Source organism: Spermophilus citellus (genome assembly GCF_964194105.1).
Source record: "Spermophilus citellus genome assembly, chromosome: 7".
NCBI lineage: Eukaryota > Metazoa > Chordata > Mammalia > Rodentia > Sciuridae > Spermophilus > Spermophilus citellus.
Window position 1 is genome coordinate 107813050 of NC_138188.1, and position 26916 is coordinate 107839965.

The 26916-nt window shown below is 46.6% G+C and overlaps 1 protein-coding gene across 2 annotated transcripts in view; it reads right to left on the reverse strand.

Annotated features, from left to right (window-relative positions):
• Nucleotides 1-207: 207 nt before the first annotated feature.
• MYLK (myosin light chain kinase) overlaps nucleotides 208-26916 on the reverse strand; it is a 168126-nt gene continuing 141417 nt past the window's right edge. For both annotated transcript variants that reach the window (XM_081301752.1, XM_081301751.1), the window contains 7 exons: nucleotides 25780-25997; nucleotides 23635-23758; nucleotides 15822-15974; nucleotides 13406-13529; nucleotides 7116-7245; nucleotides 5515-5646; nucleotides 208-2304 (listed from right to left, as the gene is read on the reverse strand). In XM_081301752.1, the coding sequence (XP_081157878.1) occupies nucleotides 2054-2304; nucleotides 5515-5646; nucleotides 7116-7245; nucleotides 13406-13529; nucleotides 15822-15974; nucleotides 23635-23758; nucleotides 25780-25997 (1132 nt within the window). In that variant the 3' untranslated portion in view covers nucleotides 208-2053. The remainder of the gene's footprint in view (nucleotides 2305-5514; nucleotides 5647-7115; nucleotides 7246-13405; nucleotides 13530-15821; nucleotides 15975-23634; nucleotides 23759-25779; nucleotides 25998-26916) is intronic.

A 26916-nucleotide genomic window follows, 5' to 3' on the forward strand; every position in this document is an offset into this window, starting at 1 on the left:
ATTAGGTCATCTGAATAAACAAGAAGTGTTTACATCTTTTATATCTGTATCTTCTGTTCCTTAGTAAAACACAACACTACAAGTCAGTTTTTCACATATGTTTGGGATAGTGTTTGGTTTTAGTTATCAGGATGTTACCTATGGACTCTACAATTGGTAGCGTGGAGGAAAGAGAGAGAAGTTTGCAAAGATTGAACAAACAGCATGCACTGTGATATCCTTTATTTAAAAATTGTGGTCTAACTACAGTTGTAGTGTTCTCATTTACCATTCTGATGGCACATAAACAAGAGAACATTAACACAATTCCAAGAAGGCATTAACCTGAAAACACGCATATATACCACCCATGCACCCACACAACACACACGCGCGCACACACACACACACACACACACAAACATACACACACACAGATTATAGTTCAAACACAAAGTGATGAAAAATGCTTTGAATGCTCTAAATCAAATTAAAACCCCTTTATTATAATAAACTGTGGCAATACTGTGATTATAAAGAAAAAAAAACTAACTTTAAAAAGCCAAAAAAAAAAAAAAAGAGGAAAAATACTGGCAATTTGAAACTAGCAGCAAAAAGCAGCTAAAATAGAAGAAAAAAATAAGACTGAAAATCAAAATTCTAATGCTGATACTGTGAAGAATTGCACAGAAGTAGTTTAAAATTGGTTCTAAAGAAACTATTAAAAAGTCCCTTGAAATAGTAAATTGCTGCACCTTATAGACAGTGGAAAAGAAAAAAAAAGAGTATTTGGAATGTTACACACACACACACAGAGGAAATGCACTAGGGTATAGCATCAGTTTATGGTCTTTGTTTATGACCTTCAGAAAGTTTTATAAAGACAAAAACTTAAGTGCCAAGGTTGTGAAAGAAAGTTAAAAATTCCTACAGATGCGAGTCTGAGTGCATTTATCAGGTCTAAGAATATATTTCAAGGCTGGGGGCCAGGCATGACTGATGCACATTTGAGAAGGAAAATATAGTGGACCTGTAAGGTAGGCCAAGCTCTTTGGAGAGTGTTGAAAATGAAGATTATTAAACTGAAGACTATCTTGCAGAAGATTTCAAAGTACGTGGAATTCTACAGTTGTTCATCTGTTGAAATTGGTTTCATAGTGCCCAATAAATAATTGACTAACTTCAGCAAACTGGTTTTTCCTACATTCAGACACAAACATCTTTACCACGCATGCAGGCTGGATACTCTGTAATAAAGCACAAATCTGAATCCTGATTGAATAAGAAAAGCACATTAGCAAGAATTGTTTTTTCCACGGGTTTTTATCCAAATGTCAGAAATTGCTAGACATTTGTGGAATGGGATAAGTTTAGATTTCCTACTGATTTTAGAAGAAAAGGATATTTTCCTTTCCTAAGGAAGCCAGAGTCATCCATGAGCCTGGGGCTTGTCTTCAGAATCTAAGAAACATAATTAATATGTCCTTAGTGCCAAAACTCATGACAAGTACAGGTTCAGAAAAATGGACAGGTTGAAAGGGACAGGGAAACGGAACGGCCTAACATCTACTACAGCATACTTTGGAATAGTGTGCCTTGTAAGTTAAAATGGCTCAACTGCTTTCAGAGTGAAATGCTGCAGTTCTCTGGAGTCAGGGGCTGGGGCAAGGCCTTCCATCTCCAGGTGCCCTCTGAGCTGAACTGTGGCATCTGGGCCCAAAGCCCTTGTGGTCTTTATTTTCATGAGTGTGTTCAGTTGGGGAATTTATGATTTTGTCCAGGTAAAAATTTCTTTTGGTTACCTTCTCTCAAAATCAACTGGTTAGGCATTTTGCTGGTGATTTCCTGAAATGAAATCTAGCTGCACTAGTATCTTAAGGTGCCAGCTAATTCAAATTAATGCCCATCAATAATGCTGCTAGGTATCAACTGCTATTGCTGAAGAATCAACCCCCAAATGGCCTAACTAGAAAAATCTATCACACTAGGTGCTTTTACTATCTCGAGTTTTTTGAGCTTTAGAGAAACAGTCCTTTTAAAAATGACTTAGAACTCCCTTCTCTCTGGCTTCGTTTCACTCTTCCTCTTCTTCCTCTTCCCCTTCCCCTTCTCCTTCCTCCATGGTTTCCACAATGAGCTCTGCTGTGCAGGTGGCTTCTCCAAGACTGTTGACAGCCTTGCAGGTGTACTTGGCGTCGTCATCCCCACAGACGTCGCTAATAATCAGAGAGCAGTTCCCATCCTCGTCGTAGTCTATCTGGAAGTGGCGGGACTCCCTGATTGACTGGTCGTCTTTGAACCAGACGACCTCAGGGTCTGGATATCCTGCATCACAGGGAGACAACATAGGTTGCAGAGTCTGCTATTCAAAGTCTCGTATCGATTCATACCAGCGACCCTCTATTGATTAAGGGGGTCAAGGGAAAAACTCTGACGCTGGCTCTTCGTATCTGTTTTGATATCTATATTGACACATGGGCATGTGTTATGAATACTATGATCTGAAACCCCAAATAAGGTAATTTCAAGGGTATCCATTTCCTACCCGTGCTGGGCCCTCACCAGCCCTCTAACTCTGACTTCCCACTTAGGGCTGAATATCTTTTGGAGGAAAATACATTGTCTTCTCTTATATAAAAGCTTAACTTTTAAATTAAAAATATTCAGAATAAATGAGCACAAGGGATCTTTTTGGGGTGCTGGAAATATTCTAAAATTGAATTGTGCTGATGGGTGAGTGATGATAAGTTTACTAAAAATAATTGAGTTGTACACTTAAAATGGGTGAATTTTTCATGGTACATGAAATACCACTCAACAAAGCAGATAACAGCTATATAAAACATGACAGGAAATGATAATATTGCTAAGAACAAAAAAGCATATTTGTTTTAATCTGATGCAGGTAACCTGCCTGCAGATAACTGGAAATGAATTCACTGGTTGGCCTCGTTTCATCTTAGTCATGTTTCCACGAAGTTCAGTATTAAAAAATAAATAAAATAAGCCAGGAACAGTGGTGTGCATATGTAAATCCCAGCTACTTGGCAGGATGAGGCAGGGGGATCATTGACAATGTAGGTAAATTAGTGAGATCCTGTCTTAAAATAAAAATTTTGAAAAGGATTGGGGATGTATGTAGCTTAGTGGTAAAGCATCCCTGGGTTCAATACCCAGTACCCACCCCCCACAAAACAATATAATTCATACACATAAAATAAATACATACTTTAAAGTAGAGCGTGTATATATACACGAGTGTCATCAACATTGCATGTATGTATATATACATATATTATATATATAGTATATGTTTAAACATATTATATAGATATGTAGGTTTAAATAAATTATATAGATATAGATGTATATATAAACCTATACTGTATATATAATATTCCAACTGTCTTTCTCTTAAAATTTGGATAAGCATTTTTAAAATTTTTATTTATTTATTTTGGAGAAGTGTTTATAGAGGAAAAAATTTTGGTCCAAGCTAGAATAAAAATTAGACACAAGAATTTAAGAATTGCTGGGGCTGGGATTGTGGCTCAGCAGTAGAGCGCTCGCCTAGCATGGGCGGGACCTGGGTTCAAGCCTCAGCATCATATAAAAATAAAGGCATTGTGTTGTGTCCATCTACACCTAAAAAATAAATATTAAAAAAAATAATTTAAGAATTGATGGGCATGGTGGCACATGCCTATAATCCTAGTGGCTAGGGGAGGGGGCGATGAGGCAGGAGGACAGGAGTTCAAAGCCAGCCTCAGCAACTTAGTGAGGCCCTCAGCAACTCAGTGAGACCCTGTCTCTATATAAAAAGGGCTGGGGATGTGGCTCAGTGGTTGAGTGCCCCTAGTACATAAAAAAAAAAAAGAAAGAAACTTAACAGAATTCTAACATTCTTTTCAAGTATAATTTTCTTTTTATCAAACAACATCCATATGCTTTAATTTCTCATGCAAGTACCAGTGAGAAGTTATACAAATACAAGGAGATAATCTTAAAGAGATTACATACAAAAGATGATCATCACTATGTTAAATTAAAAAGGAAAGAACTCAGAAGACCCGAGGACAATGGTGAGGGTGAGAGTTATAGGCGGCAGTTCTGGCTTCGAGCAGAAGCCCATCTGAGAACCTTCATATTACCAAAGGCAGCACAGCCACTTTTTTTTTAATCAGATGAAAAAAAGAGAAAAATTGTGGTAGACAAAATATTTATAAGGCATCTAGATAATATAAAGGTGAGGAGAAAATTTGTTTTCTCTTTCCTAAGGCTGGGTTATTTTATTCAAAGGCATCATGGCCACAGTGCTGGAAAGCTGCACAGAATGGGAGACAGGGTTTGTTTGGAAGGCCACGCTGTGCTGTGTGGCCTTGGGGAAATTGCTCAATGAACTTTTGTGCTTTACGTTCTCAGAACAAAATGGGAAAAAAACCCCTTCACTTTGGTTGGCATGTGAAAGTCCCAGACTTGAAGCAAAGAGGCCTGACTTATCCTGCTCCTTATCTTTCTAGAATGTTGCAATCTGTGGAAACTGAACAGCTTTGTGTCATCAACTCTGCTAATTTCTCAGGCACCATGCCAAGATCCTTTAAGGTCCTTGGGTCCTAACTTTCCCTCACTTTCAAGTCCCATTGCACACTCTCCCTCTGAGCTTACCAAGTCCCTACTTTCCCCTTTACTTCATAACCTCTTTTCTTTTTTTGGTACGGAGGATTAAACCCAGGGTCTTTTTTTTTTTTTTTTTTCAGGGTCTTGCTAAATTGCTGAGGTTGGCCTTGAATTTGTGATTTTCCTGCCTCAGCCTCCTGAGTAGCTTGGATTACACACATAAACCCCAATGCCCAGAGGCAACAATATCCTTCCTTCCTTCTTTCCTTGGTACTGGGGTTTGAACCCAGGGATGCTGCTGAGGATGGCTTTGGACTTGTGATCCTCCTGCCTCAGCCTCCCAAATTGTTGGGATTATAAGTGTGTGCCACCACACCTGGCACTATTTCATGACCACTTTAAAGACTTAAAAGATTTCCCCTTTTAATGTATGGGACCTCACAGAACTACTAGGGCCACTGTGGGTTAGATGTCAATTTATAGATGAAGGGCCTAAACCCAGCAGGAGATCACCATCCACTGTCACTGAGCCTGTCAATAAGCAGTAGAACTTGCCAACTCCAGTTCTCTGCCCTTTGTGCCAAGCTCCCTTTCAGTGCCTCTGGGGACAATTCACAGGCTTTTCAGCAGTTCGCAAAGCTCACTTCATTATGCATGTTACACAGCCAGGAAGGCCCACAATAAACCTGGTGGCTGGGGTAAGTGGGTGAAATATCAGCTGGGCCCATGGGAAAGTCACTGAAGGGCACTACCCTTCAAGAGGCAGGGTGGAGGGAGTGGCCCTTTGGAACCGGCTCCTCCTGACCCAGTGCACCTCAGAGTCTGGCTGTTCCTCCCGCTGCAGCACAGCCCTGCCATGTTACACAGGCTGCTTCTGGGCCCCCTCTGGGGTGTGTGAGAAGCAGAGCCTCAGTTTACCTTCGATCTTGCAGTCAAATCTAGCAGCACTTCCCTCCACGACTTCAAGATCACGAATGGTCTTGGAGAAATAGGGTTTTACATGGGGCTTCTCCTCAGCAACAGCTTCGAGGAAAGCCTGGGAGACATCTTCTAGAAGACAAGGAGAGAAGCTGGTCATTTCTTTATTCCTTGTTCTCTCCTCTCCCCTGATTTAAAAAGGCTGACTTTAAAAAAAAAGAATTTGCTAGAATTTAGCAAATAATGCAGCTTAGCAAAGTGAATCATAAGCACTTCTCCTGGGGATGGTTGGCCTTCTGCCAAATGGTTTCTGGCAGCAGTGAGAACTGTACCCAAAACAGGGAAATGTTCAGCCTCTCCCCGCCCAGGTGCCAAGACATTGAAAGAGGAAGTCATCTTCAGAAAGGGGTTTTGGCTGCATTTCCTGCTGTGTCAGGATGGGTTGAGGGCATCTGAAAAGGACAGAACCTCTCCAGCCTTCCTATCTCAAGGATCCTTCACCCTCCTACTGCAGCAGGATGCTCACCCGCTCCTTGGAAGGGAGGAACCAGGTTCTAGAGGCACTGTCAACTTGCCCGAGTTTTGTGTTCCACACTTAGGTGGACTCGAAGATGTATGGCTGTGGACTGGTATTATGGGATAGGTTCAGGGGAAAAGATGGAACTTGGAGGGGCTCCTGTGTCTACTCTCGTCTCTTCAGGCTACGTCTGAGACATGTAGGGAGAGGCAGGAGTGGCTCAGGAGGGACCAGGCCCACATGCTACAGACTGTCCCTGGCTGCAAGGAAGCTCCAGAGCAGCCAGCAGCAGCCTTGCCAATTACTCTGCCTCTGCACAAAAGGGATCTAGGCTCAGTGTCTCACCTGTGGATACCAAAAGCATCAGGTAGTATGGGATCGAGGGGCATCTCTGGCCAAAAGAGGCAGTTCAGGAAGATAACTGCCAGCCCTGCGTGTACCCAAAGCAGAGAGAGGCCAAAGGCCTTGGCTGAGGAGATGGGTGGGACAGCACCCCAAAAATGGTGGGCAAGGAGCTAACCTCTCATCTCCAGGAAGCTTGCTGACCAAAGCCCGCTCAGCCTAACTTGTTTCAGCAGCATGAACAATGGCAGAGAATGTAGACTACACACGTTAATTTTTGTTCCAAACAAAACCACAGGACAATGGAAAAATGGAAGGATATTAAAAAATTTAGACAACTGTATGATTTTTATTTTGTCTTTGCCTATCAATATATGTCTCACTTTTTTAATAAAAGGGAAGTTTTTAATAAGTCCTTATTAATTCTTATGCAAAATAGAGGGAAAAGAAGAGCCGAGGTCATCTAGTTCTAGTAGACATAGAATAACTTTCCCTCTGAAAATAGTTAAACGCACGGTTAAACAATTAAAGAATACTCGCTAGATATAGTAATTGTTGTCAGGGAAACCTAAAAGTACTCTTGAATTTATCCTTGTAGGATTCATTAACACACACACACACACACACACACACACACAGCCAAACCCCAAATATTCAAAATGCTCCTCTACCCCAACCCTTTCTTTCTCACTAACTGGCTGGAAAAAAAAAAATCTTCTTGAATTTTTACCAGGCTCCTTACCTTCAGATTCTAGTTTTTCTGCATTGAGCGGGCTGGTTGGTGATCCCGTTGAGGATTTCCTGCCACTGAGCCCTGAGATCATTGCCATAGAGGACAGTCTTCCAATGGCTCTCACAGCATTGCCCGTTTTCTGGAAAACAGACACAGTCTGGACTCAGGCAGTGTCCCTGGTTCCAGTGGAGCAGTGCTGGGCCTCGGGGGAGAAGAGCCCAGCCCGGGAGAAGCAGCTGCTCCCTGAACCAAGGGCCTCCCGAGCGAGCGCAGAGGTCCTGCTGGAGGACTGAACCCAACCTTGCTCTGCTCAGCACTATCAGCGTGTCCGAAGATGTTCGGAGAATGGAATGGGGCCTGGAGCTGGTGTGTGTGTTAATGTGACTAAACAAGGTCAACATGAAACAAAAACCCTTTTCATACTGTGCTTCAACTCCCATAAAAGGGATAGTTTATATAAAGCAACTGCAGGCTGAGACAGCTCCAAAGACTTATTGCTGACTGGACCCACTGGGGCTGTTTCTTGTAAAACAACGCCAGTGATAGGATTATAACTGGTCAAGAGAATAGTTACTACGATCCCATGGGTCCTGATGCACAAGGAAAAAAAAAAAAACCCAACATTCCGTTGACCTTGGGAGCTCCACTTAACCTCTCTGGACTTCAGTTTCCTTCTGTGTATCAGGAGGGGGTTGGGCAAGAAGATCTCCACAGTTTCATTTAGCTCAGTGGATGATTTAGAGACTTAGGAGATTTCGAGAAACACTTGGGCTGGTCCCAGCACAAGTCTCTGACAGCACAGTGGAGTCGAGAGGGGTCCCTGCTCTACACTCGGGCATCGAGAAGCAGCACCCGAAGAGGCACTTTGGGAGGAGATGGAATTGCTGCTGAGAAGGATCAGAACTTGAGATCTAGTTTCTTTCTTTTATACTTTTATTTATTGATTGATTTTTGTGTGGTGCTGAGGATCGAACCCAGGGCCTCGCATGTGCTGGGCTCTACCCCTGCGCCATGACCCCAGCCCCTTGAGATCTACTTTCTCTGGATTGTGAAAATTCTACCAAGCATAGGATTTAGGTCAAGAAATCCTCAAAAGTGTATAACTGTGTTTCTCATCTTTCAATAAAGTTTCTCACCCTTTTTCTAAAGTCAGTGGGAATGACTAAGATAAGAAAGCTATAGCATGGCCAGGTCTCTCCATCTTGCCTCACAGCAGCTTTCTTAGGCATCCAGAGGCTGCACAACTGCAGAGCAGCTCTCACCTCAGATGGGCCACTTGTCCCCTTCTGAGAGAGCAAAGAAACAGCCTTTCCAGAGGCCTGATATTCTACACTCGCTCACCAGACCACACACTGCACAGGCAAAACCCATTTTCCTCCTGAATTAACTTCCCACACTTAAGAAGCTCAGTAAAGCCTCAATTTATCTGGGAAGTCAGTGTTTTCAGTAAAAGGATTATTTCAGCTGGGCGTGGTGGCGCATGCCTGTGATCCTAGCAGCTCAGGAGGCTGAGTCAGGAGGATCCCAAGTTCAAAGCCAAACTTAACGAGGCCTTAAGCAACTCAACAAGACCCTGTCTCTAAATAAAATATTAAAAAGGGCTGGGGATGGGGCTCAGTGATTAAGTGCCTGTCCCTGGGTTCAATCCCCAGCACCAAAAAAAAAAAAAAAAAAAAAAAAAAAATTAAAAGCAAAGAACTTCAGGATGCTAAGGAATCATACAGAAAATTGTCTGTGTGTGGTTTAAGTAGAGACCAATTGTTGCAACTGTGATCACTTTTCCATCATGCCCCTACCCTCTGAGTCACACTTGCTGTTTCTGTGCACCCTGGACAGACATTTCACCTTGCTCTGTCCTCTGGCCATCCGCCCTCCACACATGGCACTGTACTGTGGGTGTGCCTCTGGACCTCTGCTGCCATAGTAGAGCTGGGTCACTCTAAACAGAACCCAGGAAACTTCAGCGGGGTGATGAGGAAGGAAGACGGTGAGCAATGACAATGCAATGGTGTGCAGAAATCCAGTGGTTTTGCAGAGAATGTCCCTGCAGATGGATACCACGTGGCAACATTTCCCGCTCTCCTGGGAGAGGCCAGTCACCAGTGGCCTAGCTGAACTGTTTGTTGGCTAGTGTGTGGAGAGACCTAGTTTTTCCCAAGAGAGCTTACCATGCCTTTAGGAATCCCTAAGAAGATAATAGCCCCCTACCTGTGTCATCAAGGTCTGTCTCAACAGCCTACTTCCTGATCAGCCTAACTCTCAGACTCCGCTCTTCTCTGCTCTCCATTCCCTTTATCCAACACAGATTGATTTGTCCTTGGCTAGGCATTTCTAAACTCAGAGGGATTATTCCCAACATGAGCCAGGTTATTTCTATAACTACTGTATGACCTTGTGCAGGTTAGTTTTCCTTTCTGGGCCTCAGGGTCTTTTCATCAGAAGATTCTGATCTTCTTGAAACTCTAGTCTTCCATAGAAAGACTGATTCATACTCATGACTATGTAGTAGGGAACACCCCCTTTGAGCTCATGGGCTCCCTAATTCCAGACATCTGGATAGAGATTGATAAAGACCATCTTTGCTTATGTGATATGGAGAGATGATATCTTTTCTCTTCTTGGTTTTATTTTGTAACAAAATGACTAATGTGAAATTTATCAGAATGAGGCAATCAAAAAGGGTTATGTATTTCAGAGGAGGCAGCAAATATGTTAACAAGCAAGTAGTGTCACCCAGAGAAGTGTTCCAGCAGATGTAGATATTCAGCATATAATTTCCTAACCAGGGAGAAATGCAAGTGCTTAATAAGGAAAAGTTTAAAAATAATCTACATCAGAATTCAATCTTTGGAAACTGATTTGTAGAAAAACATTGGTAAGGAAATTATTTGTCAGGCTAAGAAAGAAATATATCTGTATGTTCTAGTCTTCTAGTTTCAAGCCTTTGAGCTGAAAATCAGTTGCTGCTTTACCAAGACCTTTGGGAATTTGGAGAATAAAAATCAAAACTGCAAAGTTTCAATTTTCTAACTTCCATCCTTGTTTTGAGAAAGCCTTCTTTTCATTGGTGGGCAATTACCAAGGTAGGGCAAGATCTGTCCAGACCTCGAACACAGTGGAGGAAACCTGGCCCTTGGAAAGCGAGTTAGAATAACCCACCATCCCAGGTTGCCCAGGACTGTGGGGTTTCCCAGGATTAGGGTCTTTCAGTGCTAATGCCTGGACTGTCCCTGGCAAACCGAGTCGAGCTGGTAACCTAGCACCTGTCAGCCATCCAGGCCTCACATACATACCAATAGCCGGAAGACGACAATGTCCCCTGACAACATCCAAATAGGATGGCCAAGCTTGGTCTGTGCTACTCTGACTCTAAGGCTTCTCCCCTGGTGCCCTTTGATCCATTCTGCTGGAACTTTGGTTCCCAGAAAATAAAGATGGCTACCTGTAGGCCTCCAAGTCCTGGTCTTCTACTCCAGTCTGCAAGCAGAAGCCATGTTATCCTGCCTGACCCACCACCATTGCTATTCCTCAACAATAAGGCTTTGTAAAGTTCTTTCTGTATAAATTTAAAATACACTTTTCAGAATAACTTATTCTAAGATCTACAATATGATTGGCCATCTATACCTAGTCTAGCCTTGCTTGTAGGGATTTATTTCCAGATTACTTTCTCCTGGGCCTTTTATGAAAACCATGACACCAGGACAGTGACAAGGTTCTTTCTAGAGTTGGCTGGGCCACCTGTGCTCACCCTGCCCTATTCCCTCCGCACAGCTTACCTCACGTCTTCCACTCCATTTTTCCCTGCCCCACAGAACAGGACTGGCTGCCCTGAGAGCCAAGTTTGAATGAAGTTGAATTTAAACTGAAGTTTAAATGCGGAAAACATTTCCCTGAGGAAGTGACTTATGACAGCAGGGCAGACACAGCTGAATTGTCACCAGTGAAATTATGCTTCAGGGACGTTACGTGTTGAATGGGTTTTATGGACTACCTTTATGTGCCGTTTTGTGAAACCTGACCACTGATTTTGCAGAAAAATTATTTCTAAACACTTTTATCTAAAATATGGAATTGAAGCACTCTTTCTGAATCCTGCCCTTTTCTTCCCTGTTCCTCTTCTAGAAAACTCTATGGCTGATAATACTTAAATGATAAGAAAAAAAATTAAGTGATTAAAATATCAGCACAAATTTCTGTTCCCTCGCTGATCAGACTTGCTCCTCTCCCACCTTGTACCTTTTCTCTGCCTAGCCCAAGGTTCAGGTGTCCTCCTGGTTTCAGTCCTCCTGAGATGTGCGGAGGTGATAGGCCTGCCCTTTAACGTACAGCCTAGTCCAAGCAAGATCCAGTCAGACTTGCTTGCTCTGATTACTGCCCCACCCTGACTTTGTTTCCAGAAATACTTCTCTGAGCTCTTCCAGCCAGAGGATCATTAAGTTAAACCAACCATTGATTTTGTGGACCTCCCCTCCCCGCCCCAGCTTTAAAAAAAAAAAAAATTCCTACCCTCATTCTAAAGGACTCAGAAGGTAAGCAGCACAGGTGTTCCAACCCATCTTGTACTTGGAAGGGGCCAGGAGACCCACCCAACCTTTCCCAGGTGCATGTGCTAACCAAGAACTGCCCTCCACCGTGAAGGAGCTCTGGCTGCCTGTGCTGGGGATGGTGGTCCCTTGAGCCCCTCACCCATGGGTCCTCATGCTTCTTCGCTCTCTCTCTCAACCTCTGGGTGAAGCTGTGCTTTCATGGGAGTTTTTATGGTTTGGTCACCAAGGTGGTAAATAATAAGTGTCCCTGTGACTTCCTTTTTCTCCATTACGCAGGCATGTCTCAATCCCCAGGTCCCCTAAGTCTCTAGCAGAAGCATATCCCAGCACATCCAGGGACGTCCAGTTCCTAACTCTTTCTTTCTTCCACTTGTTCCTTCAGGGAACCCATTCAACATGTAACGTTCCCTGGGTTCTAGCGCCATGCTTAATTCCCAACTCCTGCCCTGGAAGCTTTCCTCTTACCCACAGCAATTCTGGTGGAGACTGGCCCCCCTCCCCTGCCCACACTCACATATATGGTTATGGAGAGCTATACTGATAGTTTATAGCTCCTAGTGTGCCTTATGTCCTTTTATGTCTATCTGCTTCAGATCCCTGCTACATATACATTCTCTGACTACAGACCTTGTCCTCTTCAGTAATCGAGAATTTTAGAATGTAAATTGTGATAATAAAAATAATCAAAAAGTGAGGAGGATGATGATAAGTGCTCTATGGTTTTGGATAACAGGTTTTAAAAAATTTTTAGTTGCAGTTGCACACAATACCTTTATTTATATGTGGTGCTGAGGATCTAACCCAGGGTCTTCCACATGCTAGGTGAGCACTCTACCACTGAGCCACAGCCCCAGTTCAGGATAACAGTTTTATTCATCTTGTCATTAGAGGCAATTTGGACTATGTGTTTTGGAGCCAGGTTTTAGATTGGATTCCTGGTCTTTCCACTTGGCTGTGTGATGCTGGGGGACTTCTGGAGGGACTTTTCTGACCTTTTCTCTACCTTAGTTTGCCTGTAAAGTGGAGAAAATAATAGTACCTACCTCCTGGGATTAAAAGACTTTATGTGCAGCAAATGCTCTGGATGGCTCTGACTGTGGCCAGCCCTCCAAATGCATTCACTGCTGGGAGCGTTTTTGAATGTTCACTATGCACCAGGTGTTGTGCTAAAGGCTGTAAAATTATCACATCTAACTCCCAACAATGCTGTGAGCTGGTGCCAGTGTCCCCGCTTGACAGATGAGAAAATGAATTCACAGCAAGGCTAAGTTACTTGCCTAAGGACACACAGCCAGTAACATCCAACCTCCCTATGGAGTGGTGACAGTCTCTCTAGAGCATGTGCCCTCCTTCTTGATCACAGGGAGAGGATGTCATCACACCACCTTTGAGGAGGCCACATTCTCCGGGGTTGCCAAACAGACCTCAAGGAGGCCTTGCTCATTCCCAGCTAAGAAGACATGAATGTCAGTGAGGGCCAGGCTACAAAGTCTCTTCCTGATCTCTCTGGGACAAAGCTGAGCAGGATTGGAGAGCCAGCTATACTTGAGAAACTACTTCCTCTGCGCAAAGGACCCTAGCTCAGGAGCAAGAGAACACTGTACCTTAAGAGCTGCCTACAGTGGTCCCAGACTATTTCAGAAACACAGTTAGACTTCCTAGGAGAGGCAAGAGCCAGCTGGGAGTGAGAGTGGCTTGAATAAAGCAAACACAAGAAGCAACATCCCATCCAAATGAGCCCCAAATCACCTGCCATTTTCTTCTTGCCATGTACTTCTTCATCCGGTCCTTGGAGAGCTTCTTGGCCTCCATGTTCTTGGTATCTTTCATCAGCCATGGATGCTGAAGGCACTGGGTACAGTCCAGGCGGTTTCTGATGGAAGAGAGATCAGAGGACTTCTGAATAGGAAGGGACCTCAGTGATCACTGGTCAGATCAGAAATGGGAGGTTACTGTCTCTGTCCACATGGTGCAGAGCTCAGGGCTCCCCACACCCAGTCCATCCATCATAATCAGGGGCACTGTGCACTTGTCTTTCCCCTGTCTTGGACTCAGGTACACGGACTGGACCCAGCTTGGGTCAGGATTTGGAAGGCCCAACCACCAGGGAAGCAACTGGAGTCTCTAGATTTGCTCCTGGAGTTCAGGAAGGGTCAGTGCCGCAGGGTATCTGGGTATAACTGGCACCGTATTTCAGGGTGGGTTCATTCTGCTGGTCACATGGGGGCTGGGATCCCTGGAGGCCTAATTCTTCTGCTTCCCCTTCTAGGGAAAGACAAAACCTCTGACAATCACTGAATTCTCTCACATCTTATGGTGGGGCTGAGTGTCAGGTTTTTCCTATTACAGCTCAAAGAGGTATGTCCTACATACACATTATAAATTATGGAAATCTTAGAACTGCATTGAAACTCAATATAATCTTTCTGAAGGCTCTTTGAATCTAGAAATATATCAGGGCTGTCACTTTAGTTGTAACAGGACTAATAAAACCCAAAGAATCAAATACTAACACACTTAGAAAAATGACTAGAAAGAAGTATAGCAGCAGGAGGTAGTGATCTTTAAGTAAAGGGATTATGGATGGTTTAAATTTTCTTCAATTCTTCAAATTCTCTACAATTTATGCATTTTACTATATAGAAGAAAAAAAGATTTTTAAAAGTGATGACAGATTTCTGGTTGAAGAATTGCTAAATCTAGCATTTTAAAATATTTGATTAAAATCAGTCTTTGGTAAGACAATGTATAAGCAGAAGAGCCCAACAGCCTGTTACTAGATTAATTTAAGGCCAGGTGAGAAAATAAGCTGTATATTGCATGTACCAAATCTTCAATGAATGAAGCTTGGTTGACAAAAGCCATCCTTGGAACAGTCATTAGGAGAGAGGTTTCCACCTGGAGGGTGGGGGATCCCTCACCTTGGAAATGAACCTAACCCACCACAATTTCCCCACTCTCCTTGGGCCATGTTCACTTCTGATACAAAGACCATGACAGCCAAAGGCTATAAGCATTGTCAAGGAGTGTAGACAATCACCTCTGGGGTTGTTGGCCCTGAGACGGCTAAAGAGGACAGAGGGGTGGGTGGGTAACAGGAGACCCAGATGCAGCCATCTAAGAGAGTCTCTGATATGCTTCAGTAGCAACTGTGCTCTCCTGTCCCAAATAATGTTACTACCAAGGAGAAGCAAACTGCAGCCTCACAGGGTCCACGGGCCAGGCAGACAGGCAGAACCCAGGCTGCAAAGTCACCTGCAAATGCTGAGCCTCCTGCAACCCCTGGAGGCAGCTGTCCCAACCTTCTGGTCCTTCAATATTTAACACCACCTGTCTCTGAAGGGTTGCAGCTGCTCCCAAGGCCCAAATCTGACTGGAGCCAGGCCTGCCTTGTCTGGCCATCTATTCACAGAGGATGAGTGCTGATAGACTGGAGGTCCCACCTGACATCCCCAAGGTTCCCAATCCCGGCAGCTCTCCCTGTGCATGCAGAGTTCCCTCACCTTGCTTTAATCTAGCTGATTCTGCTCACAAATGCCGCAGAGCCACAGCCACAGCCACCTGTAGCCTCCTCCCCTTCAGTGTCCCCCACAGCTCCACCTCCAGCTCTCACTGAAATTCCTGGGCCTGTGTGACTACCCTTTCCTTAGAGCTTGGCCATCTGTGTGCCCAGACACAGCAGCCTACCCGCCGACTTCACAACTGCTTTTTGTGCTATTAGGTACTGGGCCACTTTCAGGCAGGCAGTTCTTAAATAAGTTAGATATGTAAAAAGCACCTCACTGGAATAATCTGGGGGTGTGATAAGGACCCTCCAACAGGTTTTCAGTTGCTTCTGTATCTGCTCTCACAGATATAGGGAGGGTGGATCCTCTGTGAGCCTAGAAGAGGGGCTGAGGTGCCGGCAGGGCTTCATTAGGTTACAGCCACACACAGAACCATTACCCACACAGAACATTACCCTGCAGCCCTCTTTAGCACTCATCTTTTCCAAAGAACTTTCTGTGCTTCTAGAGATGGAAACAGTGTCTGGCACCAGGACCAGGGGTCTGGGGGACCCTTCCTCTCCCTGCATGCATGCAGGCTGGTCTCCCACTGTGGCTGCCCTCCCTTCCTTAGGGAATAGCAAGACTGGACTGGGGCCAAGGGGTGAGGAAGTCCTTACTTCATGTCTTTCTTCAGCAGGTTGCTGATGAAATCCTTGGCATCATCAGAGATCTCATCGAACGCCTCATCGTCGAAGTCCCAGGTGGCAGAGGTAACGTTGGCTAAGGTCTCGTTGTCGTTGTCACCCATGAAGGGGGAGAGGCCGCTGACCCTGGGCAAGAAAAGGAGGGCAGCAGGGGTGAAGGGAGGTTGGTGGGGTAGGGGATGCAGCCCCCATGTGAGCACCAGGTGAGGGCTGGCAAAGCCCCCACCCCAAGTTCCTCCACGTGCCCTTGCACCCGCCTTGTCTTCATCTTCAGGAAGAAACAAGGTGTCCCCCCAAACCATGGGCTTGTGTGGTCCCAGCTGTTCTCAGTGGCTCACTGCTCTGTAGAGGTGTCCCCGCCTCTTGGCACCACCTGCCTGCCGAGAGGCTGAGGTGGTCTCACCATCTGCCACGTGGCTGAGGTGGCAGGAACATGGTTTTTAAGGACTTCTACATGGGACACCACAGGCTGATGAGCCCCTCTGCCCTTATCTTCAATCTTCCTCAAAGCCCAGGCTGGCACTTTCCCCTCCAAAACCTTCTCTAGGTCCCTTCCTTGGGCTTGGGTCTCTACTCTCTTACCATGGCTAGTCTCTGGTGCCCACCATGGCACCCTGCCCCTCCCTTTGAGACCCTCAGCTCTCTCTTTCTCTCTCTCTCCCCTCCCCACCAGCTTTCAGCTCCACAAAGGGGTCCCAGCACAAGTGGCTCATCCAGCAGGAGCCAAATGAACTCGTGGGCTTTGAACCAGCAAGGGGGGTTCAGAGCACCGTGGGCATTTACACCACCCTCAAAAGTGTCCCTACAGGTGCCTGGCAGAGGACAGAGCACAGCCTCTTCATTTGCTGGGTGACCTTGGGCAATTCCTCTTATTTCTGTCACCCTTTCTTCTCCTCTAAAATGGAGAGCCACTGCTTAACTATAGGGCCACCATTTCTTCAGCAGCAGCAAACATCTACCAAACTTTACCATGTTCCAGGCGTGAACAAAGGAACTCATCAAACCTTAAAACCTCCCTAGCACACAGAGAGCTCAGGACTTTGCTTAACAGAGGAGGCAACTGAGGCACAGAACACGGCTAGGTGACCTGCCAAGGGATTCTCAGATGGTGGGACAGGAACACAGGTGTGGGGCTCTGGAGGCTGCTGCTAAACTGCTGCTGAACTAGCTCTTCTGTGAAATGAAGGAAGCCACTGTGCACACAGTAGCAGCCATCTGTGACCACATATATCGGACCATCCCTCTGGGTCACCTCCATTGCCTCACCAACCTCTGGTGGTAGGAACAACTCATTTACTAGTTGCCCAAGTCAAACAAAACTTGGAAGGTAGAGAACCTAAAGCCAAATAGAACAGCTCACTGCCCTGACCTCTCACCTCATCTACATACCAGCAATGACCCTACCACACTGACTGAGGCCCACTGCACAGGGGTGCCAGCTGCACAGCTGCCTGGAGTCCTGCCCTTAGATGGGCCCCACACTTGGAGTAATGCCCTGCTACCAGCATCTTGGAATCCTTAATAAGGTTTCAGCAAGTGACCCTACCTTTTGATTTTGTAAATTATGCAGCTGGTCCCAGCCTGATCCCGTCTAAAACCCCATGAGATGCATCTGGGGCTCTCAGGCCATCAATCTCTCAAGTTAGAGCTTTATTAATGTCCCTTCTCCCAAATCCTTATAAGTCCATCACCATAAAAATAATGCAATCACAGCTTCTGGAGCTGTTTTGGCATGGAAACGGCCTTGGATTACGAAATACACCCACAGCCAAACACTGAATTTGGTGGAACAAAACCCACCTGGAAGAAAGCTGGCATTGGGAGAAGCCCTCTGGTAAGAGATTTTATAAAGCAAGGAAAGCGTTTGCAATGAAAATTATCTCAGCCTAATCAGTATATTTGTGTTTTTGAATAATAGACTTTGGTAGTTGATATTTCTTAAGGCAGGACACTGATTTGTTTTATGAAGGCAAAGAGATGACAATTCCCACTCCTGTCACATTAGGGAAGGGTAGGAGTTTACCTGAGCCTGTTCTCTGCCATGTGATTCCTTTCCCCTCTCTGGGCCTCAGTCTCCCCTTTTATATACCATGGTGTCTGGGCTAGATCTCCCAGGGGCCTCTCAGCTCCCTGCATCTCTGCCACCCTCCGTGGCCTCTGTGAGTCCCATCAAGCAGCAGCATGTCTCTGCCCATCAGTTACCTGCTTCTTCTTGTCTTTCTATTTTCTCTTTGAAACAAAGAGAGGGAAAGTCTTTCAGCACTCTAAAAGATGGCAGGAAAAGCAAACAAGCCTGCCGTGGAATGCTGAAAGGTCCCCTTCTGCAAGCCTCCTTTCCTAATTAGGAACTGTAATCCTGAGAAGATAGGTCTTAATCTCTGTGCTTTTCACAGGCAGGGAGAGCCTCCTGGCCTCTGGCCTCTGGCCCTCCTCCCTCCTGGCAGCCAGCCATCTGAAATACCCTCTGTGTCCTGTGTCCTGGCTGGTTCTTCGCCTGCTGAGGAACTAGCCTACTCCCTACCAAAGAGCACATCTCTGGAGTAAAACATGGGAAATACAGGTACATAGCAAAGGGGGACGAAGAGAGTTCGAATTTCCAGTAATGCTGTTTTCTGGGTGGTTGGATTTTTGCTGGATTTTTTTAAACTTTCTTTTTGGAGCCTTATTAGAATTTCCATAAGAGATAACATGTCTTTTTCTTTAAAAATAAAAACAAAAACCTCACTATTTGTTAAAAATCAACCAATGAACAAATACACTAATGTTAGCATTACAACATAACTCTTTCCCCCTTCCTAGTCGTATTTAGTTTTTAACCAACCTATTTATCTGGTTTTCACAAATGTGACAGGTCTGGGCAAAGTCTCGGGGTGTGTTACTTTTTCCTCACTTCACATCTCAATATGTACAGTCTCCATGTTCATGCTGAACACTGAGGAGTGACAAAAGTCATGTCTGCAGGACACTCTAATTTCTCCATTCTTCTGTTTCGCAGTACTTGGGGGGGGGTGTCAAACCCAGAGCCTTGTTAATGCTAGGCAAGGCTCTACTATTGAGTCACATCCCCAGCCCCCCCTTTTAAATTTTATTTTGAGACAGGGTCTCACAAGTGGCCTTGAACTTGCGGTTCCCCTGTCTCAGCCTCTTGAGTAACTAGGATTACAGGTGTGTGCAATTGCACTTGGCTACCAACTCTAATTTCTTCATTCTTATTTTCAGTCCAGAACTTCACTGGGGAATTTAGTGCAGGGGCCTATCCTGCTATCAGGGCAGAATCTCAGGAGAGCAGAGGGCACATAAATGCCTCTTGGGCTACACTTTCTCCATGTTGTTTTTCAAGATGCAGACCAGCAAGGGGACCATATGTCTGCCAGCAGAGCTACTGACTACAGCAGAAGGACTTCCTCTTTACCCCATTTTAACTTTCAGATACTCTGATGACAACTTGAGCGGGCTGGGCAGGTCCACAGAGGCCCCGAGTCTGGTCTTTTTTAATGGCTGAGGAAGCAGTGGCCTGGCTTTAGTCCTGTTGACCACAGCCCAAGTCCCTGGACAGCAAGACCTGAAGGTGGTGGCCAGGTTTGGCAAGGGAGCAGAGAGCCTGGAGGTCACAAGACGTGAATCAGCAAGCACATCAAACTGCAGCAGTGGAGAGGGAAGGACAGCCCTGGGTAGGGAAGGCAGAGGCCACCTGATCCTTCCGAAGAGCCCTGCATCTAGACCCCAGATGCAGGATGTGCCCTGTACTATGCTTGAACATGGGACTCCCCCCAGCTGACTGGGCTGCTGTCCCCAGAAGAACTCAAAAACTGCCACTCACCTCTCCTCCCTTCTGGTATTCCCCCCTTCCCAACCATACACCAGGATGGGGGCAGCCCCAGCTCTTGACCATGCAGGTACACACATGAACTGAAGTGAGCCAGGCGTGGGGGTGCATGCCTATAATCCCAGTTACTCTAGAGGCAGAGGCAGGAGGATTATGAATTCAAGGCCAGCCTGGACAACTTAGTAAAACCCTATCTCAGAGTTTAAACAAAAAACAAACAGGTGGGGGGCTGGGGATGTAGCTCAGAGGTAGCACACTTGCCTAGCTTGTGCAAGGTCCTGGATTCAGTCACCAGTACTGAAAAAAATAAATTTATAAATTGAAGTGAAAGAATCCATTGTTGAGACAGGAAGATGAGAGGGAGGGGTGCAGCGGCGATTGCTGCTTCTTCTTCCTAGTGGTGGTGGAGAGGAGGAAGAAATGGAGGAGGGATGAGGCAAAGCACAAAGCAGAATCCCCTCCCCGAGGCAGCAAGAGAACACCAAGTGCTCAGGAAACAGGAAGGGGAGATGGCAGATGGAAGGAGGTTTTAGAAAAGGAGGCGGGTGCATAATTTCTTCCACATGGAAGTGTGGCCTGGCGCTCTCTTCCTGCCAGAAACCAACTGGGTCTTGCTCATTTCGGAAGGCCTCCAGGAGACCTTCAGAACCAGGAGGGAGAAAACCCAGGTTTGGAAGTGAGCAGGGGCAGAACTTAACCAGGTTTCTGGGCTGGGTTTATGAAGGGGTGCCATAGTGAAGTCACATCACTCTGGGTGGCCTGAGGCAGCTTTCTGGAGGTGCCCACCAAAGACCTGCTGAATTACAAAGGTATTATCACTTGGCTACCCGCCTCCTACTTGTCGTCTTTCACTGGGCCCAGAAAGGAAATCAGGAGGGATTCTCTGTTCCTAGGTGGAAGCCCCTCAGACAGGGACTGTCGGACAGATGACTTGGCTGGAAACAGGTTGAAGCAGGGCAGAGGATGCCATGGAGGCACCAGAGAATCTCTTCTGGGTGCTTCCAGCATGACTCCAGAGTTCTGTATGGCAGAGGCTTACGTCATCTAGCTGGCTCCAACTTTTATTTTTGGTACCCTGTGCTCTGCCAAGAGCCCTAGCTCTGGAGGGGAATTCCCAGACCCAGATCAGTATTGAGGGATCAGCTCAGGAGCATCCCAGAGGGCAGTGGCCCCAGTGTGGGTGTGGGAGTCAGGGCATTGTGTGGCGCTAAGCCAGGGCTGAGCCAGCACCTCTCCTGGGCTCCACTGGTTTTCTGGACACATGTGTGTCTATCTCCTCCCTCCTGACATCCCTATGCCAAGCACCTTCAGGTTGGTGCCCCATGCATCAAAATTATCCTTCCCTATTTCTTGGTCTTAGCTCTAAAGGTAATATAGTAAATGGGGTAGCCTAGAACCCAAACCACCATGTCCTTCCACCTAAAAGAGTTTTTATTTTAAAATTAAATGCTCTAATGACCTAGTAATTCTATTTCTAGATTATATACCCAAAAGGAATGCATAGATAGACTCACTAAAACATGGAGACTTCTTTTAGACTTCAAATTGGAAACTACTCAAAAGCTCACCAATGCAGAATGGATAAATTAGCTGGATTGTAGTCACAAAAATGGTCTGCAATGGCTCGGGTACAGAGTTAACAGTCTACAACTGCAGATAACAGGAATGAATCTCACCACTGGAGCAAAAGAAGACTGTGTGATTTTACTCACATGAAGCCCAAGAACAGGCAGAACCAATCCACAGCAAGACATGAGGACAGGGGGTGTCTCTGGGGAACAGTAACTGGGAAGATCCCTGATGGCTGCTGGGCCTGGTGGAGTCTGTCTCCACCTGGGTGAAGCTCAGGGTGTGTTCACTGAAAGCTTAATGACTAGTCCAGTCCCTGCTGTCGCTGACCAGTTGGCCTGAGGCTGTCCCCATTTTAGCCCTTAAAGTCCTGTATCCTGGGAAACCATGGGTCCTGGGCAAACTGGGGCTCTTGGTCACCAGCCCAGACTGTGGGAAGTAGACAGCCAAGTGGCCTCCATGGCTCCAGTTACCTCAGTGCCAAATGAAAATCAAATCCCTGCCACTTCCCACTTCAGGTTTGCGCAGAGGATTGAACCAACACCCGGGTGGAAATTGGTGTTCTGGACACACATACACATCTATCTCCTCCCTCTTGACATAGAGACCCCCTGCTATGGGACAGGAAAACACTGACACAAGCAGGGAGGCAAATCTCATTGGTGGCTGAAGTGGGGCCTGGGTACCCAGCCAAGCCATAGGGCAGCAGGGTCTGAATAGAGTGAGCTGGCCAAGGATGGCTCCTGTAGGACCAAGTGTTTCTCAGGGCTCAGAAACCAAAGCAAGGGCTGGGTATGGTGGTCCGTGCTGTAAATCCTAGCAACTCAGGAGGCTGAGGCAGGAGGATCACGAGTTCAAAGCCAGCCTCAGCAATTTAGTAAGGTCCTAAGCAACCTAGCAAGACCCTGTCCAAAGGAAAAAAAAAAAAAAGGCTGGGGATGTGGCTCAGGTTAAATGTCTCTCCGTTCAATCCCCAGTACCAAAACAGAAAAGAAGCCAGAGTGAGCACTGGCCAGATCCAGGGCAGCTCCGGAAGGGGCAGACTGAGCCCAACACTCTGCTCTTTACCACAGGAGCCAGAAGAAAGGTGGGGCTGAATTTACTCACCAGCGCCATCTCCTGTAGAGCACTAGTGTGAAGAGAGGAGGGAAATGCACACTGGCTTGGGATTTCTTCTCCACTGATCTGGGGTGGGCTGTTTGTGGGGGAGAAGGCCCAGGGAGAGGAAGAAGGAGACCACCTGGGTTACAGAAACTGGCAGAGTTTCAACTGAGGGAGTCTGTCCTCACGGTGGAGAGTAAAACAACTCCTGGGCTTACCAAAAATCTCTACTGCACCAAACTCACCCCACTCCTACTAAAGCTTTTGTAGAGTGATTCCAAAACCCACGGGGCATCAGAGTCACTGAGACTCTTCTCCTGAGTATTCTTCAAGATCTTCCTTTAGTTTTCTATGAAAAAGTTTAATTTCCCTTTGATTTTGACAATAAAAAATAACTTTTAAAGGCATCTTTGGGGAGACCATCTCAAACTATTGCCCCATGAGTTCAGGGATGCTTATGAGGCTAAAGACTGCCTGTGGCCTGAGGCTTCAGAAATGAAATCAACGTGATCCACTAAGAGAGTGTGTTCTGGAGCTTCCTTACTCCAGGTGTGTCCCTGGACCAGCACCTTGGGTAACCTGGAAACTACTAGCAGCGTGGAGTCTCAGGTCCCCCAGACCTGAGTCAAAACCTGAAACCTGAGTGAGAACCTAGGTGACTCATACATGTTAAGGGTTGCAAAGCACAGGTCTAGATCAATGGCCTCTCTTCTTTCCCCAGCTTAGTAATCGCAATGGTCATGTTTTCCACCTGACTTCCTAGTTCTAATTACTGTATTACTCCTGTTTTCCTGTTAATTACTGTATTGTTCCTATTTTCACATTGAAGTACATACTCTGGGGTCAGAGATGAGGCTGGTGGTTGAGGTCCTCATCCCAGGAGGATGGGGTGCTGTACTTGCAAGACAATGAAGATTCCCAGAGATATGCACCTGGGCTCCCTCGCTTCTTTGTGGGCCCATCTATTCAGGTGATGGTGCCAGCTGCATTTACCCTGCTCCTGACCAAAGGCCCCAGGCTGTCAGAACTTGGGATCATGAGGGACCTGGCATGGGGATTTTGGTGTGTGGTCTACATAGCTCCAGAAGAGTGAAGCAGGCCACAGGTGCGCTGGGAGTCCACGAGCATGGTGGGCCATCAGGAACCAGGAATGGGAACCTGTTGCCCTTTTGCTCTGGGGTGGGCTCCCCATCATGACCTGCCTTGACCCCTCCCTCACAACATTATGGCAGCCTGGGACCCGTCCTGTGGGACTCTCTGACCCCCTCGCCCCACTGCCTTGGGACTTACAGGATATAGCAGATGACCCCGATGCTCCACATATCTGTGGCATAGCCGATGGGCTCATAGTTGATCACTTCTGGAGCCACAAACTCTGGGGTCCCAAAGAGGACCTTCAGAGACCCTGCATTCTCTGAAATCAAGACAGAAAGGAGTCAATTGCCAGCACATTGTAGAGCCAGGTCAAGGTAGGTACCTGCCTTGTCTGTGTGACGAGCCCCAAACTGGAAGGGACAGACAAGGGCTGGGTGCTTAGATGCTCTCTCCTTAGATAACCATACGAAGACACCTGGCCTCCTCATTAAACAGGTGCATCAACCCATCAGAGAAGCCAACAAACCACACACTTACCTCAGATGTCCTGAGAGGGATGGGGAGAATGAGAAGAGGCCACTGAAGCACCTGCCCCTGAGTGGTCCTTCTGTGTGTTATCTCCCATAGGTGGTTCCCCAAGTCAGGGATCATGGCTTACACTCAATAACATCTGCCAATCATTGTGTCTTACGTACTCTGCTACATACTTTGCAAGGATTTTTCTATTTAATATTCTCAACAATCCTGAGAAGTAGGTGTGATGTCCACGCTACTGAGCATGAAACTGTGGCCCACACAGTAAATCAGGTTCAAGACCTGAACCCGGTGGTCTATTACTGAACCAGGTTCCCTCCATCCTTGTCCCTCTGCTCCTCTCCTGTTGCCCCTGTAGCTCCATGTCTCTTCTCTTAGGAGCCCTGGGATGTTCAGTGGCCTCAATCACACATGGTGTCTCTCAGTCTCAAAGGACGGGAGCCTGTTAGTTTTCACAGGGCAGGGGCCTGCTGCCGGAAGCTATCGTCAGCATGGGGAGTTGCAGGCCTTTGCCCCGGGGGCCACATCTGGTCTTGTTCAACTATGCAGGCCCCATGGCAAATGTTCTAAAACAGACAGCACTTAATAGCTGTCACCCAAACCTTCCTGTTATGGTAACCTCGTCTATTCTCTGGTCCTTGGCGGATACCACTGTTGCCACAGTACCCCTCCCTCAGGGGAATCTGAACATTGTGTTCCCTGGCTGTGACACTGCCAGTTCCTGAGGCCAGTGCTTCCCCATTCATTTACTTTATTAATGGGTACTGCCCAAAGGCAGGCCGTGTACACTGGCTGCTAATCCCACCCTGTCCCTGTAGCAGGAGAGAGCAGGGCAGGTGTGTTGCCTAGTGTCGTGTCAGGATGTGCTTCTGGCCTGAATGCACCAACAGCCAGGCAAGTCAAGGCCTATCAGGACTTCCCTCCCTCAGCGTCCTCTATAGCAATAACATGGCCTCAACCAGGACTGGACATCCTGGGAGGTTTACCAGATGGCGTTAGCTTGGCCAGTGACTTTCTGATTTCCACAATGTAGTGAAATAAAGGACAGCTTCAAACCAGCCTGGAGCTCCTGTTAACTGGGCAGTGACTGCAATGGGAGAGAGAAGCCTTTTGCTCAGTTACTGAAACATCAAAGACTGCAGAGCAGAGTGGCTACAGGTGGTTCATGAGGCAGTCACTGACCAAAATGACTTCAGGGTGGGTATCAGGCCCCAACCACTTCTCCCCTTCCCTCCTCCACTTAGGGTACAAATAGCAGAAGGGCTACAGAGCACCTTGGACTGGGCTCCAGTCCTTCCAACCCCAGCATCTCCCCTGGCTCATGGTGGGATGTGCTGGGCACAGCGCCTGCACATCTCCTACTCTGTGAAGCAGGGCTCAAGAAGTCCACCCTACCTACCTTCTGGGTGAGAATCAATGGGATTTTTAAAATTTTTATTTTTAAAGTAAAAGTACTCTGGAAACTGTGCAGTATGATGTAGATGTGAGAGGCCGCCATAATCAAAATGAGTTTTGCTGAGTTTTGCTGCTTATGACACCCTTCTCCTCCTTCTCCTCCTCCTCATCAGATAAGTAGCTAATGCCTACATGGTACCTACATGGTGGCACAGCTGCTGTTGCTTTATTTTAGGACCAACCTGTTTGGTCCTTGTAATATGCCTACGAGGTATTGTGTCACACAGTACTAAATGGTTGGGGCTGACTTTGAACCTGAGCAGTCTTCATGGTCTCCCACTTTGGCCCTGATAATGGAGCACAAACAGCTGCTTGCTACCACACAGTGGAAGAGAGGTAGTTCAGCCTTACCCAGCCTTCGGGCCAGACCGAAGTCAATGAGCTTGATCTTGGTGCCCGTCTTGTTGACGCACATGATGTTCTCAGGTTTGAGGTCCAGGTGCACGATGCCCTGCTTGTGGATGTACTCCACCCCCTCGGAGATCTGCCTCATGTACTTGATGCACTCGCGCTCTGTCAGCTCAAAGTCCTCATCGATGATGCGCTCAAACAGCTCTCCTCCTGAAACACTGTGGGGACAGGAGGTTGGGAGGAGGTTGGAAGGGCACTGTGGTCAGATCTTAGGATTGTGGGGCTGTGTTGGTGGGGTGTCTGGTCCTGGTAGATGGGGGAGGGGCACTTCCTACAGCTTTATGAGCCCCACTCTTACATCATGGGAAGGGGGGTCAGGGTCTCCTGGTTTTTTGCTTTGAGTGGGGCGCTGCCCTGCCAAGCTGCTGGGGGTCTCAGGGAAGGATCTAAAACCAAGAAAGTACTCAGCCCAGACAGTTTCAGGGGTGTGTGTGAATGCAGAAATCCGGATATGATCTCCTTAGCAAAAAGGGTAACCACTGAGCAGTCTCTTTCCCTCACAGGACCACAGATGCACACACACACAAAAATTCTCATACCCTTGCTGTGTCTTTTAGTCACAGGGAGCTGAAGTTTAAAAGAGTTTCCATAAGCATTGGTTATGGAAAAATATTTTTCTGTTAAGGAAGCCTCAGCAAATTTTCTAGAATTAGTTGGCTATAGCCCACTAAACTGACAGGTTTGCATACTCTGGCTAAGCCTAGTATTGGTTTACTTCCTCCAGCCACTAACTATTGTGCCTGGATTCCTTCCTTGTCCACGCTGGAAGTGTAATCCTTTGTACCTGGATAGACTCTGGATCCTGGCCATGTCCATTCCATTCTACTCCTGGAACCCACAGCCCAGAGTCCTGTGCTAAAAGCTGTCCTGGGCCTCAGCCAACCAGCATATTGTCCTTAAGTGCAAATGCATAGCCCTGCTAAATACAACCCCAGCTCTTGGGCCACCTTCCTTGCTTACTGCTCAGCAGGTTTAAAGCATGTCCTTGGCAACTTATGCAGCATTCAGATACCAGTACACTCTCTTTCCTACAACAGACTGGGGGTCCACCAGCTGGACAAGGTTGGATGGACTTCC